At 37.1% G+C, this 20,086-nt stretch overlaps 1 protein-coding gene across 2 annotated transcripts in view; it reads right to left on the bottom strand.

Moving 5' to 3' along the window:
* The window catches only part of TMCC1 (transmembrane and coiled-coil domain family 1), a 238,747-nt gene that overhangs the window by 177,796 nt on the left and 40,865 nt on the right, over positions 1-20,086 (bottom strand). Inside the window, exons 2-3 of one of the 2 annotated variants that reach the window (XM_055343373.1) lie at positions 4,492-4,547; positions 135-400 (exon numbers count right to left, since the gene is read on the bottom strand). In XM_055343373.1, the coding sequence (XP_055199348.1) occupies positions 135-359 (225 nt within the window). In that variant the 5' untranslated portion in view covers positions 360-400; positions 4,492-4,547. Of the gene's footprint in view, positions 1-134; positions 825-4,491; positions 4,548-20,086 lie in introns of those variants that run through there. The other variant, XM_055343372.1, reaches the window with a different exon arrangement.

Genomic DNA, 20,086 nt, shown 5'->3' with positions numbered 1-20,086 from the left:
ATAGAACTATTTTTTTTACCACAACTTTGAGGTACTTGCTGAAATACCTCTTTTCAGTTACCAAATAGAATTGTGGAGAGTTCTAGCTAAAAAGAACAGTAAGTTAGCAGAAAAAGGAAATCTAGCAGACCTACCCGCTCTGCAGTTGCCTCATCCCCTGGTAGACATGCAGCAGCAGCAGCACAAGCTATTTCCATCATAGCAGAGCTGGTTGGAGCATCAGTTGTGGATGAAGACCTGGGTCGGCCCGACTGCATAACAGTTGCCATCTCCTGGCCAGATTTCCTGTTGATTTGGGGACTTCCCTTTGGGGCCTCTGGTTTGCCCCGCCTACTATGTAAGCTCGTCCCTCTCTTCATCTTGGGTGGTACTCGGATCTGCTGCAGGACACGATTCAGAGCTGTGGGGTGGGTGGGGACACCATCAATCTCAGCACATGCGTTCTGGCTTTCCAGATCCATTTCAGGTTCTGGATCTGCCTGAATTTGTTGCACATCGTGTGGAGACACTGATGACCTCCTGCGCTGGTGCTGGAAGAGATGCTTCAAGCCTTGGCCAATCACATTAATGTTCTCCAAAGCATTGTGGGTCATTTTAGACAACTTTTGTTCTGATTCTGTCTGCTTTCTGGCCTCTGCATCTTGGGATTTGCCTCCAGGATCAGGGTCCTCATATAACTGTTCACTGCCCGAAGGCTCCATTAGTAGACTTAATACGCTTATTTGCAAACTCAAAAACTTTTAAACACACCAAGACTGTCAAATTAGGTAGGCATTTGCTTCAACAGTAACTACACATGCAGCTGTGAGACGGAGGCTTCATGCCTATCTAATGTTAAAAAAAAAAAAAAGGAAAGAAAAGAAAAGAAAAGAGCCTCTTATTATACATTCATGCAAAATCTCCAGTGTTAAAGAAAGCATGCCATGAGCCAAACAAATAGGCACTATCATTATGCAATCTTTAATCAGAAGATTAAAAGACAGTTTTCTAGATAGTGGGTAATGATTATTTTCTAGAATAGGAGAAAAAGCTCAGAAAACAAGTACACAGCAAATGAAGACAGCAACATTAAAAAAAATCCCTACAAATTTCATTATATGAAGAATTGGATATTAGAGGAGTCATCTTGGAATGGAAACCATAACATTGACAGAACAGCCATTACTCAGGAAATCAGGAGGGAACAGACCATTCAATATGCATAGTATAATTGGGCAATTTAATTCCTCTCAACTCATAACCACAGTTAATTGTCTATACGCTGAAACTCAGCAAAATAAATTCAAAGAATAAGAGTGAGAAGTGGATATCCCAATCTAACTGTATGTAGATTTTAATGAAAAGAGGAATTTCTTGTTACCATTCACATTCACCAGGTTCACTGGTAAATAGAGGTGATACATTTGCTCTACTGAGAAGAAAATGGAAATAGAAACCTTGTAAGCTGAATTCTCTGAAGCACAAATGACTGTCTGGCACCATATGAGCAAATGATACAGACAGAATCTATCTTCAGAGAGACTAGAGCTTTGCTCAGTACCAGCTATCAAGAAGAGAGATTCAGAGTCGCTCCAGAAGTGGGGAACACGAAGCAAGATAGTTTACATCTCAAATGGACAAGTGTTGGACAGCTGTAGTCAGTCTCCACCCCCACCCTACCCTGCAAAATAAGAAAAGAGATTCAAAGAAATCCCTTTCTCTGAATAGTGTCATCTCTGACAGAAGCTCCCACATACCCACATAAATTCAAAAGCAAAGAAGTAACACAGTAACTGGGTATGATGAGAAAGTAAAGAAAAAGAAAGGATAAAATGCAACCACACACCAATATTAAATGAAGGAAATTAAAAGGAAGCTGAAACTAAGAGATATAAAGTCAGCACAACTGCCATGGTTATGGAAATCACATGCAAAAAAACAAGAGCGGAAGATGGTAGGGAAGAGATTTTTCTTAATGGAAAGAAATAGGTAGTATTTTTATATTGAGTTTTTGCAAATATATAAATTTGTATTAATGCACAGAACCTGCTAGAGGGGACAAAATATGGTGTAGGAGGTTATTTCCTTATTTTCCCTCAACATTTGTTCAATGAGCTTTAAAACTCCCTACACTCTACCAAGTACTTTGTTTGAAAAGCCTAAGTCACTACCAAAGAGGCCCTCTGGTAGTCATGTTCTGGGGATACGGAGATTTCCTGCTACCAAGCAGCAATCTAAAAGGCATAAATTAGCTGGATATGAGTTCACTGTGAATTCACGGCTGCTGGAGTTCAGAGGGATGGGCATGCAAACCTGCTAGAGTCTTCTTCATTGTAACTACTCTCAGAAGACCTTCTTACCATGCATATGGTACTGTCATTGTGGCTCTGCTGTCCATATTTTTTCATGGCTATTTCCCCACCCTCTGACCTCTTCATGATTCAGGAGCATAAACATCGTCAAAGACAAAGACATTTATCTCTCACCAGTACCTTCCTACTTTCTACATACCACAAAATCCTTTGCTCCAAAACTAGGCAAATGAGTAGCAGTCATGACAATGGGAAATTTCAAGGCCTTTCACTCAAATTCTTTGTGGCCATGCTAAAATCCTGCCATACCACTGGGGCTTCTTACCCTTGTCCTGATTGTGCACTGCTTTTGTTCTTTCTTCTTCCCATTAAGGGAGCCAAGAAAGAATCCCTTAATCCTTGTTAGGTTAATGACTGTCTTGGCCTTTACTGAGTTTTCTGGGGCTCCTTGAGGGTACTATGTTGCCAATAGTACATGTATTTAATTATAGTCACCTTCTCTCATGAATTTGTAGAGCAGACTAATAGTTTTTGAATTATTTCCACTCTGCAAAGCATTGAGTTCCTCAGAGAATAAGAACTATGTAACCAAGATAATCCAGTAACTAATCTCTTCTTGTACTGGACAATTTAGACCCTAAGAAGATGGAAGGATATGAAAGCAGCAGACTGAGAATAAGGAAGCAATTTACTCTTTTTCTTTTTTTGCACTGTATTAGCTAAATAATACAAATGACTTTTTTTTGGTTTTAGAAGCAAAAAATATAAAATAAATTCTTCCATGAGAGTTAAAAGATACCATGATCAAAAGAATGGTGTCAAGGTTAGTTGGAAAACCAAATGACCTACTTGCCTCGTATATAAAGATATTATCTGTAAACTTGTTTATTTGGGCAGTGTTATAAACTAATCAAGTGGCCATCCGCTTCTTAGTTTTTAAAAAAAGGAAAACAGTACATTCTAATAATTAGTAACTTCATTTGAGGTTTCACTAGCATTTGTGCATCATTTTTATTTTCAAATAGCTGGAAATGATTATTACAGACAAAAATGCTAGCATTCCTTTAAAAAAAAACTAGAAATAGGGTGTCAAGCCCACACTTACACAGGCCATCTATACAGTTGCAAAGGTTATATACTAGAACAGTAATGAATTCTGGGATTTCTAAAGGCAAGACATTCCTTAACCATACTAACTACAGCAGAGGCTTAAGCATGGAATCCTAAAGAAAACTAAGTTGAGCTTTAAACAACAAGTTGTAAGAATTTTGAAAAACAACCTGCTGCACTACAATGTACTAGTACTTATACTTGCAGCTATCATCTGCTTTATTACTGTGCTATCAATATAATAAATATAGTCAAAATTTTGAAGCTTGCTAATATTTTCTGTATGCCTACAGAAAATCTTTAAGGTTATTTTTCAATATACACCAAAAAAATATTAAGGAAGGTAAAATACTGTGCCAAAGATAGCAATACCAAAGACAGCAATGATATAATAACTAAATATAAAATTGTTGACAGTAAGAATGCAAGCACTAAATGAATTCAGTAATGTTAAAGTTTTTTAGGACTCCCCTATCTTCTTCTATAAGATAGCAAATTCAAATGAGTAACAGCTGCTCAGTTTATAAAACTCTCAAAATAATATATTGAGATACCTGGTTTAACACAAACAAGTTCAACCACAAAGTATGCTTTTATAGGAAAGAAAAGTTGACTTCTCTTTTATTCACTCAGTTTCTCTGAAAAGTAAAGTTCTTATAAGTAAACCAGAAAAAGTAGAGAAAGAAAAAAGAGAGCAAAAAGGTACGGGGAAAAAGGGAGACAAGGGGAAAGAATACAAAGTAGGGAAAAGAGAAGGAAGAAGTAACTACTTACAGACCAGGCACTGCAGAGAACTTTGTTAAATTCTCAAAAATTTTAACAATTTTCCTACAAAAGTTTCACCAAAGACATATTATACCATTACTTCACATTCAAGAAACAAGCTATTCTGAATATCAGAAGTTTAAAAGTTATGTTTTAAAAGTCTGGCAAATATATAGGAGAGTGCTCTGGAAAACCATTCAAATTATATACAAATTCTTTTTCTTAATTTTGTGGGGAAGGGGGTATAATAGATATGGTGACCAAAGCTTTTTGGTTTGGCTATGAAACAAGTTATTTCACTAACCATAAAGAATTATATACTTGCCTTTATCACTCTTCCTCAAGTACTTCTAAGGTATACAGGAATCCTTTTAGGACAAGCTGAAAAGCAAACATTAACAATTATGAAGAGAAAAACTTAGAGGGGAGAGATTAATTATTATTTATACAGAAAAAAACTGAGCTTACATATACATAACAAAATGTTAACAATCTCTCAATGACAGCAGTAATTTTTCCTAGTATTTTCAGTATTTTCTAATTTTTCAAAAATGTAATCAACATTTTTTTGGAAAAAAGAGTGTTAATTTGTTAGTACTTAAGAAAGTATACATGTCATAAGTAGCAATGAGTATTTTTACACTACAATACTGATTAGGAAGAGCTATTAATTCTAATCTTCAAATAACATGAAATACAAAACAAGTACTAAAAAACACAATTTAATGAGCAAATTTTTCAAGTAGTTTGCAATTCTTTGCAATTTTGCATTCAAAACTAACTCTAAAAACTGTATCTATCATGTACAATTGAGAATCATGAGGCACAAAAGTTGAAAATTTTGTGGAAAACAATCTTCTGACAGCCATTAGCAGAGAGGCAAGTTAATTAGATAAGTATTTGGGGGTATCTGCTATGTGCCCAGCATTACACAGACCAAATGAAAGCATATTATCCTGCCCTCAAGGAACTCACAATCTGAGACAGAAAGTAAGATTTACATATTTAAAACTTAAGGAAAATATCACAAAACAGTATCATTAAGCTAAAATGTGTGAGAAAAACCGCAATTACCATTAGAAGATCAGTTAAGATTAAATTTGTTCTGGAAAGCTTCATGAAAGAGAAAGAGGCTTTCGATGAGCTTTGAAGGACAAAAACAGGAATAAATAAGCAGGAAGATATGGGCCAAGACTCCCAGCTAGAAGAGCAGTAAACACAGTATGTTTGGGAGCCAGTAAAGAGGCCAGATGACCATACTGATGGATAGGGATTCCTGAGGCAGCCAAAGCATGGGGTGGCTGGTGGGTAAATGTGAGAGAGGACTTCCTATCACATAATCTTTTGTACCTTTTGAATTTTGTACCTTATGACTCTTATTATATATTAAAAAACTAAACATTTTTTTTTTTAATTTACGATAGTCACACACACAGAGAGAGAGAGAGGCAGAGACATAGGCAGAGGGAGAAGCAGGCTCTATGCACCGGGAGCCTGACGTGGGATTCGATCCCAGGTCTCCAGGATCGCGCCCTGGGCCAAAGGGCAGGCGCCAAACCGCTGCGCCACCCAGGGATCCCCTAAACATTTTTTAAAAAAGAAGAAAATATATGTTCTCTAGGGTAAACATTTTTGAAATAGTATAATTACTACATTAATTAAATAGCAATACCAAAGAAAATACAAAGAAAGAAAATACAAAATTAAAATGCCCAAATGAATGTAAAAAAAAAAAAAAGACGGAAAAGAAGATCACAGAACAAGTATAACATATAAAAAGCAAAACATGGGAGGCCTAGGTGGCTCAGTGGTTGAGCGTCTGCCTTTGGCTCAGGGCATGATCCCTAGGTCCTGGGATCAAGTCCCACTTCGGGCTTCCTGAATGGAGCCTGCTTCTCCCTCTGCCTGTGTCTCTGCCTCTCTCTCACCCTCCCTCCCTCTCTCTCTCTCTTTTCTCCCTCTGCCTGTGTCTCTGCCTCTCTCTCACCCTCTCTCTCTCTCGCTCTCTCTCTCTGTCATGAATAAATAAATAAAATCTTTTAAAAAATAAAAATAAAAAGCAAAATGGAAGAGGTCAAATGTAAACCCAAATATTTCAGGAATTATACTAATGTAATCAGATCAAAAGACAAAAATAATTACACTAATAAAAAACAAGATTCAACTATTACAGTGTTCACAAGAATCACACCTAAAATACAAAGATAGAAAACAGTTAAAAATGAAAAGTACAGGGGGGATCCCTGGGTGGTTCAGTGGTTTAGCACCTGTCTTCGGTCCAGGGCATAATTCTGGAGTCCCGGGATCGAGTCCCAAATCAGACTCCCTGCATGGAGCCTGATTCTCCCTCTGCCTGTCTTTGCCTGCCTCTCTCTCTCTCTGTCTCTCATGAATAAATAAATAATAAAAAAAATTTTAATAAAAAGTATAAAAAGGTCATACAGAAAAGGAAAGCCTCTCTAGCCATATCAATAGTACTCAAAGTAGACTCTAATGCAAAAAAGCACTTATAGGTATAGAATTCTTAGGATTCAATGTGTAACTCATCAGCAAGATATAACAGATTAAGTTGTATGCATGTAATAACATAGCCTTCAAATATATAACATGAAAGTTGACAGAACTACAAGTAGTAAAAAATATCCATAATCACAATGGGGAAACTTTTAATACCTCTCTCAGTAGCTGACAGAACAAATGACCCAGAAAGAGGGAAGAAAAAGATAAAAATAGAGATCTCTATAGCATAATTAACCAGACCTACACTACCCAATAGTTGCAGAATACTCTATCAAGCACTGAGAGAACATTTACCAAAACTGATCACATGCTAAGCCCTAAGGTAAGTCTCACAAGTTATTCTCTGACCACAATGTGGATTTCTAACGTTTAAAAAATGGAAAAAAAAAAAAACACTCTCCCCTTCCCCACACAATTCCCATTTTCTCCTGATCCAAGTGTTATGCAATATAGCAGGGATAGGAGATGGGGCAAAATGGGTGAAGGGGACAGGGAAATACAGGCTTCCAGTTATTGAAGAAGGCATGGAAATAAAAGGCACAGCATAAGGATAGTCAGTGAAATTGTAACAGAGATATAATGGGACAGGTGGTAGTTACACTTGTGGTGAACATAGCATAATATGTTCACTAAGCTGTATACACCTGAAACTAATGTGACACTATATGCCAACTATGCTTAAAACACACACACACACACACACACACACACACACTTTAAAAATACAGCAGGGAAGATCCCTGCGTGGCTCAGCGGTTGAGCACCTGCCTTTGGCCCAGGGCGTGATCCTGGAGTCCCGGGATCGGTCCCACATCGGGCTCCCTGCATGGAGCCTGCTTCTCTCTCTGCCTGTGTCTCTGCCTCTGTGTGTGTCTGTGTGTGTGTGTGTGTGTGTGTGTGTGTCATGAATTAAATAAATAAAATCTTAAAAAAAAAAAAATACAGCAGGGGTGGGGCAACAGAGGCTGGACAAGCACCCAAGACCCTGAAGGGAAAGCATTCTGACTAAAGGAAATATTATCCCAAGAGCATGGAAGAATTCCACTGCAGCTAGGAGGATTTTTTTTTTTTAAGATTTTATTTATTTATTCATGGGAGACAGAGAGAGGCAGAGACACAGGCAGAGGGAGAAGCAGGCTCCCGGTGGGGAGCCTGATGTGGGACTTGATTCCAGGACCCCGGGATAACAATCTGAGCCGAAGGCAGACAGACACTCAACCACTGAGCCACCCAGATGCCCCAGTTAGGATTTAAAACACAAATTTTGACAAACTGGTTAAGACTGAGGACTATAATCCTAAGAGTGATCCCACCTGAATATAAGGTTTTTCTCCAGAAACCTCAAAAGAATCTCTGATCAGGAAGGATCTGAAACAATGCAGAAAAAGCTCCTCATCCTTGCCCTCATTCACCCCTAATTCAGCTTAGAGAATGGAACAGGCAATGCCAATCAGCCCAGACCTATTTCCCTATCTCCCTCCGGAACAAAAGGCTTTATCTGCAAAGAAAAATTCATCAAGGCCTATACCCTGAGAACACTGGCAACTGGAGTTAAAGAAAGAGACCAAGAATATGAATGCTCAATCTTCACTCCCTAAGTTAACAATAGGGTTCCAAGAGCTTTAAAAAACATTGACTAGGGACACCTGGGTGGCTCACTTGGTTAAGTGTCCGACTTGGTTTCAGCTCAGGTCATCATTTCGCTGGTGCAGGGCTCCATGCTCAGCAGAGTCTGTTTCAGATTCTCTCTCTCCCTCCCTCCCTCCCTCCTTCTCTCCCCCAGCCCCATTTGTGCACTCTTTGTCGCTAAAATAAATGAATTTTTAAAAAATCTTTAAAAATTAAAAAAAAAAAAACTTGGCTAAAGTAAGGTTTTAAAAAATTAACCTAGATACTGCAGTTGGGTAAAAAGAAAGGAGAAGCTCTCCCCAAGGAATGGGCATGTAAAGTCTTGTGAAGGTCATACCTCAGAGACTGGAGGTTCTAGTATCTGCCTAAATCTGAGGCTTAACGGGCCATCACAGAGCTCCCTTCACCCTCCATTACCATGCTAATAAGCTCTAAGAGTAACAGTGAAATATAGCTGTAAGAGACAGACTCTGAGAAATAGCACAAAGATAAAATCCAAAGCCAAGCAAGGAGACAAGGGAAATGTTAAGTCTCTGGGTTCCCATGGCAAAAACAAGTATCAACTCTGGTAACCACAGCAATAATAAATTTCAAACACAGCCCAACCTCTAAAAATTAACACAAATTCCACCTTACAGGACTAGTAAAAGGAAATCTGCAGTCTTCTCTAAGCATATAAAATATTTACTTCAGTATTTCCTGTCCTATACAACATGTTCAGCATTAAAAAAAAAATTATGAAGTATGCCAAAAACACAGCTTGAAGAAACAAACCAATCATCAGAACTAGACTCAGATATGACAGATTTTGGAAGTATCAGGTAATTTAAAACGTAGTTATTAATATGTTAAATGGACTGTAACAGAAAAGAGAGACAACATGCAAGATTAGGTAGGTAAATTCACAGAGGCATGAAAATAGTAAGAATCAAATGGAAATTCTAGAAATAAAAACAGAGAAACAAATAATAACAAAAGCTTATTATAGACTTCAAACAGCTGAAAAAACAATCAATCAACTTGAAGAGAAACTAACAGATACATCCAAACTGAAATGTAAAAAAGAAACTATAGTAGGAAAATAGGAGAGAACATGTGAGAAATGTGAGAACTTATCAAACAATATAACATAATATACTTAGAATGCCAGAAGAGAGTGGAGAGAAAATTTTAGAATCCCCAAGAACTTACCAAAATTAGTGACAAGACACCAAACTACAGACTTTAGAAGCTCCAAAAACCAAACAAGATAAATATATTCTTCCCCCCAAAAATACATACACCGGGACGTATCATATTTAAATTGCTAAAAGGCAACACACAGAGGAATGAAGATAAAAGATTACAAAAAAAGTTCTATCAGAAACTTTGCAAGTAAGAAGACAGTGGAGTGACGACTTGAAAATATTGAAAGGAAAAAAAAAACTGCCCAACAAGTACTCTGTATCAGGTGAAAATATCCTTCATAAGTGAAGAAATAGACTCTCCCAGACAAAAAACAAACAGAGAATTTATTACCAGCAGACCCACCCTATAAGAAATATTAAAGGAAGTTCTTCAGGCAGGAGGAATATGATAAAGGTGACAAGTTTAGATCTATACAAAAAATGAATAAACGAAGACAAAATAAAATCTTTTTTCCCATTTTCAATTTCATACAATTGGTTATAGTAGTGAACAATGTACTGGGTACATATGTAGCATATTAGTGAAATGAATAACTACAGCATTATGCTGGGTTATGCTACCCATGCTGGGTACTACAGCATATGTAGTGAAATGTGTAAGATACACTAAGATACATGTACTACAAGTAAAGTGGTATCATTTGAAGGTATATTCAGATTATTTTTAAATGAACACTGTAAACCCAAAGGCAACATTAAAAACCATTTTTTAAAAGATTTATTTATTTGAGTGACAGAAAGAGAGCATACAAGCAGGGGGAGGGGCAGAGAGAGAAAGAGAATCCTTAAGCAGACTGCCCACTGAGCACAGAGCTCAACATGGGGCTGGGTCCCCTGACCCTTAGATCATGACCTGAGCCAAAATCAAGACACATACACTTAAATGACTGAGGCACCCCTAAAAACCATTTTAAGTATAAGTAAGTCAATAGGGAGGATACAAGAATACTAATAAAAAGCTCAATTCACACTATAAAAGGCAAAAGAAGAAAAAAGAAAGAAATACAACATATGGGGGGGCCTGGGTGGCTCAGTCAGTTAAGCATCTGCTTTGGCTCAGGTCATGATCCCAGGGTCATGGGATTGAGTCCTGCGCATCAGGGTCCCTACTCGGCAGGAAGTCTGCTTCTCCCTCTCCCTCTGCCCCTCTACTCACTCATGCTCTTTTCTCTATCTCTCAAATAAATAAATAAATAAAATCTTTAAAAAAAATCAAAAGAAATGCAACAAATAGAAAATAGCTCACAAGATGGTGAGTTTTAATCTAGCTATATTAATAATTACTTTAAATGTGAATGGTCTAAAAACACCAGTTAGAAGATAAACTGTTAGACTGGATGAAAAAACATGGTCAAGCTAAATGCCATCTACAAAAAGGCTACTAAATATAAAGATTTAGATAAGAAGAGATAAAGCAGGGACACCTGGTGGCTCAGCGGTCGAGTCTCTGCCTTCAGTTCAGGGCATGATCCTGGAGTCCAGGGATCGAGTCCCACATCGGGCTCCCCATAGGGAGCCTGCTTCTCCCTCTGCCTATATCTCTGCCTCTCTCTCTCTCTCTCTCTCTGTCTCTCATTAATAAATAAATAAAATGTTTAAAAAAAAAGATAAGATAAAGCAATAAAAAAAAATCATACACTCACCAAAAGAAGGTTAGCCAAATCAATTTCAAAGGACTTCAGAATCAGAAAGACTGTCAAGGAGAAGAGGGCCACTACAAAATGATAAAGGGAACAATTCTCCAAGAAGATGGAATAATCACAAATACATATGCACCTATGGGCACCTGGGTGGCTCAGTCAGTTAAGCATCTGCTTTTGACTCGGGTCATGATCCCAGCATCCAACAAGTAAGCCCCTCATCAGGCTCCCTGCTCAGGGGAGAGTCTGCTTCTCGCTCTCTCTCTGCCGCTATCCCTGCTCATTCTCTCATACATATGTATGTACATACATACATACATACATAAAATCTTTAAAAATACATACACACCTAAAGTAAGAGCTTTAAAATACATGAGGCAAAGACTAATGGATCTAACAGGAGAAACAGACAATTACAGTTAAAGACTTTCAACTCATTAACTGTTTAAAAAAAAAAGTAGGTAGAAAATCAGGGAACAGACCTTCATAGTACTACCACCTAACTTAAGTGATATCTGCAGAACGCATGGCCCAATAACTGCTGAATATACATTCTTTTCAAGCATACTTGGAACATTCACAAACATATACTGTATTCTGGGCCATTAAACAAATCTTAAAAATCGTCTTTTTGAAAGATTTTATTTATTTATTTGAAAGAGAAAGAGTGAGCAAGAGAGAACACAAACAGGGGGAGGGCAGAGGGAGAGGGAGAAGCAGACTCCCTGCTGAGCAGGGTGCCTGATGCAGGGCTCGATCCCAGGACTCCGGGATCATGACCCCATCCGAAGGCAGATATTTAACCAACTGAGCCACCCAGGCACTCCTAAAAATTGTTTTTTAAAAATGATACAAAATACATTCTCAGACCACAGTGAAATTATATTAAAATCCATAGCAAAAGATCTGGAAAATTCTCCCAACTATTTGGATATTAAACAATATATTTCTAAATAATCCATGGGTAAAGAGGAAGTATAGAAAAAACGTTTTTTCTTTTTTTTAGAGAGCACATAAGGGAGCACATTGGGGAAGGGAGGGGGAGAGGGAAAGAGAGAATCTTAAGCAGACTCCACACCCAGCACAGAACCCAACATGTGGCTCAATCTCATGACCCTGAGAAGATGACCTGAGCCAAAATCAAAAGTCGGAGGCTTAACCAACTAAACCACCCAGGCACCCCAGAAAAAAATTTGAAAGTATTTTCAAGTAAGTGAAAACAAAACATCAAAACTTGTAGGATGCAGCTAAAACAGTGCTCAGAAAAATTTATAGTTTTCTAATATCTAATATGTATATATTAGAAAAGACCTAAAATCAATAACCTAAGCATCTACCTTAAGAAACTTAGAAGGCAAATTAAATCTAAATCAAACAGAAGGAAAAAATAAATAAAAATCAGAACAGAAATAGGGGCACCTGGCTGGCTCAGCCAATGGAGCATGCAACTCTTGATCTCAGGGTTGTGAGTTCAAGCCCCATGCTGGGTGCAGAGATTACTTAAAAATAAAGTCTTAAAAAAAATAGAGCAGAAATCAATGAAATTGAGAATAGGAACAATGAAGAAAACCCACTGAAAGCAAAAGCTGGTTGTTTGAAAAGACCAATAAAATTGAGAAACTTCTACTTCTGGCCAGGCTAAGAAATAGGAAAGACAAATTACCGCAAATAGGAATGAAAGAGAGGGCATTAACACTGACACAACAGCTATTAAAAAGATAATAAATATAATGAGCCCCTCTATGCTCATAAGTTTGACAGCTTAGATGAAATTAACCAATTCCTTCAAAGTTGACACAAAGTACAAAAACTATACAAGGAAAAATAAATACCTGAATAACTGTATCTAAACAAAGTGAATCTGTGGTATTAACTCCTCAAAAAAGGGAAACTCCATACCAAGATGGTTTTACTGGTTAATTTTACATAATCTCTTGCAGAAAAGAGGAGGGAAATTTCATGTCATGAGGCCAATACTAATACTAAAACAAATACTCAAAACTAATACTAAAACAAGACAAAGACATTACCAAAAGACTACAGATCAATACTCCAAGTTAACATATATGCAAAAACCTCTAACAAAATATTAACCTCAGCAATCCAAAGCCAGCTCAACACTAAAAAAAGCAGTCAATGTAATTCACACTATTAGACTAAATAAGAAAACCATAATATCATAACAAGAGATGCAGAAAAATCAACTAAATTCAACATCTATTTATGACACCCTCAACAAACTCAGAAGGGAAATCTCTTAGCCTAATATAGGGTATCAATAAAATCTAAAATCAGGAAAAATAATGTAGGTGGAAATAACATTGCATTCAGGAATGAACAGAGGAATAGACATGCAGAATGTGGACTACTTGTAATTTAGCATCCACATAGAGTTCATATCCGATGTCTATACATAAACAAAATAGTTAAAATGTTTGAAACTTACAAATCCTATGTATATAAATTCAGACAATATCCAACATTAGGGTTTGCTTGTTTTTTTAACTTCATTTTCAGGAACCTACAAATCAAATTCAGGGTTTGCATTGGTAGTTTTTACCTTAATTCTGCCTTTGTTCTTTTTTTTTTTAAATTTATTTATTCATGAGAGACATAGAGAGAGGCAGAGAGAGAGGCAGAGACACAGGCAGAGGAGAAGCAGGCTGCATGCATGGAACCTGACGTGGGACCAATCCCAGGACTCCAGAATCACACCCTGGGCCGAAGGCAGGCACTAAACCGCTGAGCCACCCAGGGATCCCCAACATTCTGCCTTTGTTCTAACACTACTTGCAGTTTTATAATCACCTGCATCCTTTGACCTGCATCCCAAAATCTGGTCTAAGAAAGCAGCTGATAGAGAACTGAATCCTTTAGTTTTCTGATTTAACTCATGAACTAGTAAGAGTACAAGCTCTTAACCTTCAAAATACTTCCTTCTTTGATCTAAAAATTAGATCCCCCCTTTATTCTGAAGATGTATCTTGGTCCCTCCAGAAAAGAAAAATGGAGAGAGGGGAAGATATACATGAGGCTAGTTATTCAGCTTATGTAGAGGGTACTTGTTTTAAAAGCGAACCTGTATTATGAATCACAGTGTATTAAGAATGTTCTAGAATTCCTTCTACATGGGTCAGGCCTTAAGTCCCACTTCGTGTGTGTGTGTGTATGTTAAAGCTGTATAAATAACAGAGCATGAAAAAGAGAAAAATCATTTTAATAGAAGAAAAAGGAGAAGGAGAATATCCTGAAGAAAAAGTACAGATAACCTGTAATATTTCTCTTTCTTTAGATATTCCCACCAATTCCCAGAAAAGATTACTCTTTACTCCCATGAAGGTGAGGAAAGGAAAAGACATCCAGCTTTCCTAAGAAGTCTATAGTCCCCACATAGTTTTTGAAGTAAAGATGCATAAATAAATACTATAAAGTACAGATCAGGTATCTATTATACCTGATTAAATAGTGAATAGTTAATAACCAGTAGAGAATAGGTAAATCCTTGCCACTGAAGCTCAAAGAGGGAACATTTGATCACTCAGTCAACCCTCACTAATACAGACTGAAGCACTTTCAGGGTTCTCAGAAAGAGCCCACAGAAATGTCCCCAAAGAGTCTAAGAATACACAATAGCAAGAGTCCTGAAATATTCAGGAAAATACCCTTAAAATACCCTAGGAAAACATCATGGGACATGTGGAAAAGGGGGGAGTGGAGCTCAGTGTCTTCCAAATACTTTGGTGTGAGGGCAGCCAAAAGGGGAAAAAAAGTTCTGTATGTTCATTTCAAACGAATAATAAAATTCTTCTGTATGTTCATTTCAAACTTCTGTATGTTCATTTCAAACTAATAATTCTGTATGTTCATTTCAAACTAATAATAAAATTCTTTAAGTTTCCTCCTGTGGCATTCCTCACTCTCTCCCCAAACATATCCACAAAAACTTAAATATCATATACTTCAAGCTGTTTTTCTTTTTTCTTTTTTTTTTTTTAAGATTTTATTTATTTATTCATGAGAGACAGAGAGAGAGGCAGAGACATAGGAAGAGGGAGAAGCAGGCTCCATGCAGGGAGCCCGATGCGGGACTTAATACCAGAACCCTGGGATAATGCCCTAAGCCAAAGACACGCTCAACCACTGAGCCACCCAGGCGTCCCTCATTTTTCATCATATATACCAACTAATGCTTTGAACGACATCAGCTACATCATACTTAGTTTTACAAGGGACTTTCTTCTGAGAACCCAACATAGAAAAATCTATCAAAATAAAATTCCTGATAACTTCGAAAAGCAGAAGAATAAGCAGAATGAACCAAGTGAAGGCAATTCCTGTTAAGATCACTGAAAACTAAGTAAAAGCCAAAACAGATTCTACACACCTTCTAGTATAATACATTTATATTTTAAAGTTTATCTTTGAAAAAAATCCTAATTTCAAAAAATAAAAAATAAATAAAAATTAAAAAAAAATTTTAAATCCTAATTCCAAATTTCTTATATCATTAAGTATTCACAATTTCTCATTTGAAAGAAACAGGAAAATACACTCATGATAATCATGTAACATGTTAATGTTACATTCAAAATGCCGTTGGTATGTCAAATTTTGTTCATCTGCCCCGGAGTCAATCTTAAATCTCTCTAGAGAAATAGAAAAACATAAAGTTTAGAAATAAAACCTAATCATGTTTTTCAGATTTTAGAAATGTCCCCAATTTATGCTTTCTCCTTCACTATAGGTCATTTGAGATGTTTTCAATGGTAACACATACTTTATGCTTTGCTACACTGAAAATTTATTCAACAGTTCTATTCTTGAAGTCATTATTTTTTCTCATGCTTCTATTTTATTAGGGGCAACATTTTTTCACCACTTCCTAAAGAAATTCATGATTTAGGAACATCTTTTCCCAACCCAGTCATTCACACTCAAAACAAAATTTTCTGTTGACCTCCTTGTTTTATACAGCACTACTGAACAAATAAATATGTAAAAAACCCAAGAGCTGAGACAGACACAATCAAATAAGTTCAGCAGACATTTATTTACCAGAGGAGATAACGTCCTCTCCTCAATATATATATAGTTTTACCAAACTTCCTTGTATTAATTCCATAAATAGGGCCAAAGAAAGAGGACCTCACTAAACGCATGTTGACTAAAAAGAAGAGGTGGGTACAGTACCTTGGCTTAAGCTGTTTTATCAATGAATGAGCATGCAAAAATGAAAATATAAAATAAGAAACAGTGTCACATTAAAGTGAAAAATAGGATCAAAGTAAGAATGTCCAGTAAATAGCTAATAATTCAGGGATTCCTTTCATAGGTTGTATTTTATTTAAGCCTTCTACTTAGTGCCTGACTTTAAAAAACTGTTACATGCTCACAAAAATGCTTAGAGATCTCTAGCACTTCCAATTCTAAGAAATTATTTCTCCTAATGAAGAATTCTTCAAGAAGAATACAGGGTTATGTAGTGAGTTTCTAAAAAGGGGTCACATGTCAGTGTGTCATGGTTAAGCATCTGCCTTCAGCTCAGGTCATGATCTCAGGGTCCTGGGATCAAGCCCTGTATCATTGTCAGGCTCCCTGCTCAGCAGGGAGTCTGCTTCTCCTTCCCTTCACTTGTGCTCTCTTGCTCTGTCAAATAAATAAATAAAATATATATTAAAAAAAGAAGCAACTGCATATACAGGAAAAATCAAGGACTATAGGTCCCTAGGGAAAAGCACAGGCTCAAAGAAGACCTTAAATTTACACCTAAGGCTGACCCTTGGCACAGAGACAATCTGCTATAATCAAAATAACAAAAAAACAGCAAACCTTAGGGAAGTGAGAGAACTGGATTTCAAGAATTACCACACTATTTGATTCAAATGTCCAGTTTTCATGACATCTGCGTGGCTCACTCAGTTAAGTGCCCACCTTGGGCTCAGGTCATGATCCTTGGGTCTTGGGATCAAGCCCCATGTCAGGCTCCCTGCTCAGCGGGGAGCCTGATTCTCCCTCTCCTCTACAGGTCCCCCTGCTTGTGCTCTAAGTAAATAAATAGAATCTTAAAAAGAAAAAAAAAAGAAAGAAAAACATCCAGTTTTCAACAAAAAAATCACAAGGCATACCATAGTAAAGTATGGCTTATTCAAAGGAAAAAAATAAACTAAAAGAAATTGTCCCTGAGAAGGACCTAAAGGCAGAGCTATTAGACAAAGATTTAAAAATAACTATCCTGGGGGGGTCTGGGGTGGCTCAGTTGATTAAGCAATGAAATCTTAATTTCAATCAGGTCATGATCTCAGAGTATGGGATTGAGCCCCATGTCAGGCTCCAAGCTTATCAGTGAGTCTGCTTGAGGGTTTTCTCTTTCTCCCTCTCCTTTCGCCCCTTTCCCCACTCACGCTCTCTCTACAATGAATAAATCTTTTTAAAAAATTAATAATATAACTACCCTAAGGATGCCTGAGAGGCTCAGTCGGTTAAGCTGCTGACTCTTGATTTTGGCTCAAGTCATGTCTCCAGGTCCTGGGATCAAGCCCCACATCAGGCTCCATACTCAGGTGACTTGAAATTCTCTCTCCTGCTCCCTCTGCCCCTTCTACTTATGCTCTGCTCTAATATAAATAAATCTTTAAAAAAAATAGTACTCTACAATCCAGCAATTTCACTACTAGGAATTTACCCAAAGGATACAAAAATACTGATTCAAAGGGATACATGAACCCTGATGTTTATAGCAGCATTATGAACAATAGCCAAATTATGGAAAGAGCCCAAATGTCCATCAACTGAATGGATAAAGATGCAGTATATCATATACAATGGAATATTATTCAGCCATTAAAAAGAATGAAATCTTGGTGCTGCTTGCAATCATGTGGATAGGACTTGAGAATGTTATGCTAAGTGAAATAAGTCAAAGATAAATACCATATGAATTCACTCACATAGAATTTAAGAAAGAGATGAACACAGGGGGTGGGGGGAAGAAGAGAGGCAAACCAGGAAAAGACTCTTAACTACAGAGAACTGAGGGCTGCTAGAGGGAAGTGAGTAGGGAGATGGGTTAAATGGATGATGGGTATTAAGGAGGGCACTTGTGATAAGCACTGGGTGTTTTAAGTGATAAATCACTAAATTCTACACCTGAAACTACTATTACACTATTATGTTAATGAACTGGAATTTATATTTATTTTATTGAAGTTCGATTTGCCAACATATAGCATAACACCCAGTGCTCATCCCATTAAGTGCCCTCCTCAATGCCCACCACCCAGTTACCCCAGCCCCTTGCCTGCCTCCCCTTCCACTACCCTTTGTTTCCCAGAGTTAGGGGTCTCTCATGGTTTGTCACCCTCTCTAATTTTTCCCACTCATTTTCCCTCCTTTGCCCTATAATCCCTTTCACTATTTCTTATATTTCCCATATGAGTGAAACCATATGATGATTGTCCTTCTCCAACTGACTTACTTCACTCAGCAGGATACCCTCCAGTTCCATCCATGTTGAAACAAGTCATGGGTATTTGTCCTTTCTAATGGCTAAGAAATATTCCATTGTATATATATACCACATCTTCTTTACCCACTCATCTGTTGAAGGACATCAAGGCTCATCTGTTAAAGGACATCATGTCTCCTTCCACAGTTTGGCTATTGTGGACATTGCTGCTATAAACATTCGAGTGCAGGTGTCCTGGCATTTTACTGCATCTGTATCTTTGTGGTAAATCCCTAGTAGTGCAATTGCTGGGTCGTAGAGATCTATTTTTAACTCTTTGAGGAACCTCCACACTCTTTTCCAGAGTGGCTGTGCCGGTTAGCATTCCCACCAACAGTGCAAGAGGGGTCCCCTTTCTCCACATCCTCTCCAACATTTGTTGTTTCCTGTCTTGTTAATTTTCACCATTCACACTGGTGTGAGGTATTTATCTCATTGTGGTTTTGAATTGCATTTCCCTGGTGGCAAGTGAGGCAAAGCATTTTCCCATGTTCTTGTTGGCCATGTGTATGTCTTCTTTGGTGAAATTTCTGTTCATGTTTTTTGCCCATTTCATAATTGGATTGTTTGGTTCTTGGGTGTTAAGTTTAATAAAAAGCTTCTGGACAGCAAAGGAAACAGTTAACAAAACTAAAAGACAACCTACAGAATGGGAGAAGATATTTGCAAATGATAGATAAAGGGCTAGTCTCCAAGATCTATAGAAAACTTATTAAACTGAACGGGAATTTAAATAAAAACTTGAAAAAAAAACTTACATAGGTATGTGTATATATAGGGAAAAAAAGAGAGTATAAAGTTTGGTACTAACCACATTTTCAGGAATCTGCTGGGGGTCTTGGAACATATTTCCCAAGGATAAGAGGGAACACTACTATATACAGTCATTATAAAGAAATCTCTTTATAAGTTACATGAAATGATCTCCAATATATCACCCAATTAAACAGGAAAAATTTAGAACATTTTGTATAGCATGTTGTCTTTTGTGTAAAAGGTGAGAAGTAAAGGGAGAATATATATACAAACTTAGTTTGTACATGTATTAAAAAAATCTGCAAAAAAGTAAAATCAACCCACTCTTCTCATTAAATATTTTTAGAAAATATAGCTGTGCTATTTATGTTAACATGTGATTATTTTTTACTTTTTAAATGAATTAAACATCTTTTATATGTTTTAATTGCTAATACAGTAAATATTACTAGATAGAACCCAAATAAAAGCTTTTTGGGGTCCTCAATAATCTGAGTATAAAGGAGGCTTTCCACTAATTTAAAAACCACTGGTCTAACTCATGGACAACAAGGATAGACTGAGAAATCGCCCCAGATTAAAAGAGACTAAAAGGAGATATGAAAACTAAATACATGTGTGACTGCACTGGATCCTGAACCAGGGAGGGAAAAAAAAAGGGAGATAACTGATAAAAATTTGAAC

Source organism: Nyctereutes procyonoides, unplaced genomic scaffold (genome assembly GCF_905146905.1).
Source record: "Nyctereutes procyonoides isolate TBG_1078 unplaced genomic scaffold, NYPRO_anot_genome, whole genome shotgun sequence".
Taxonomy (NCBI): Eukaryota; Metazoa; Chordata; class Mammalia; order Carnivora; family Canidae; genus Nyctereutes; species Nyctereutes procyonoides.
This window is presented reverse-complemented; position numbering and strand designations above follow the sequence as displayed.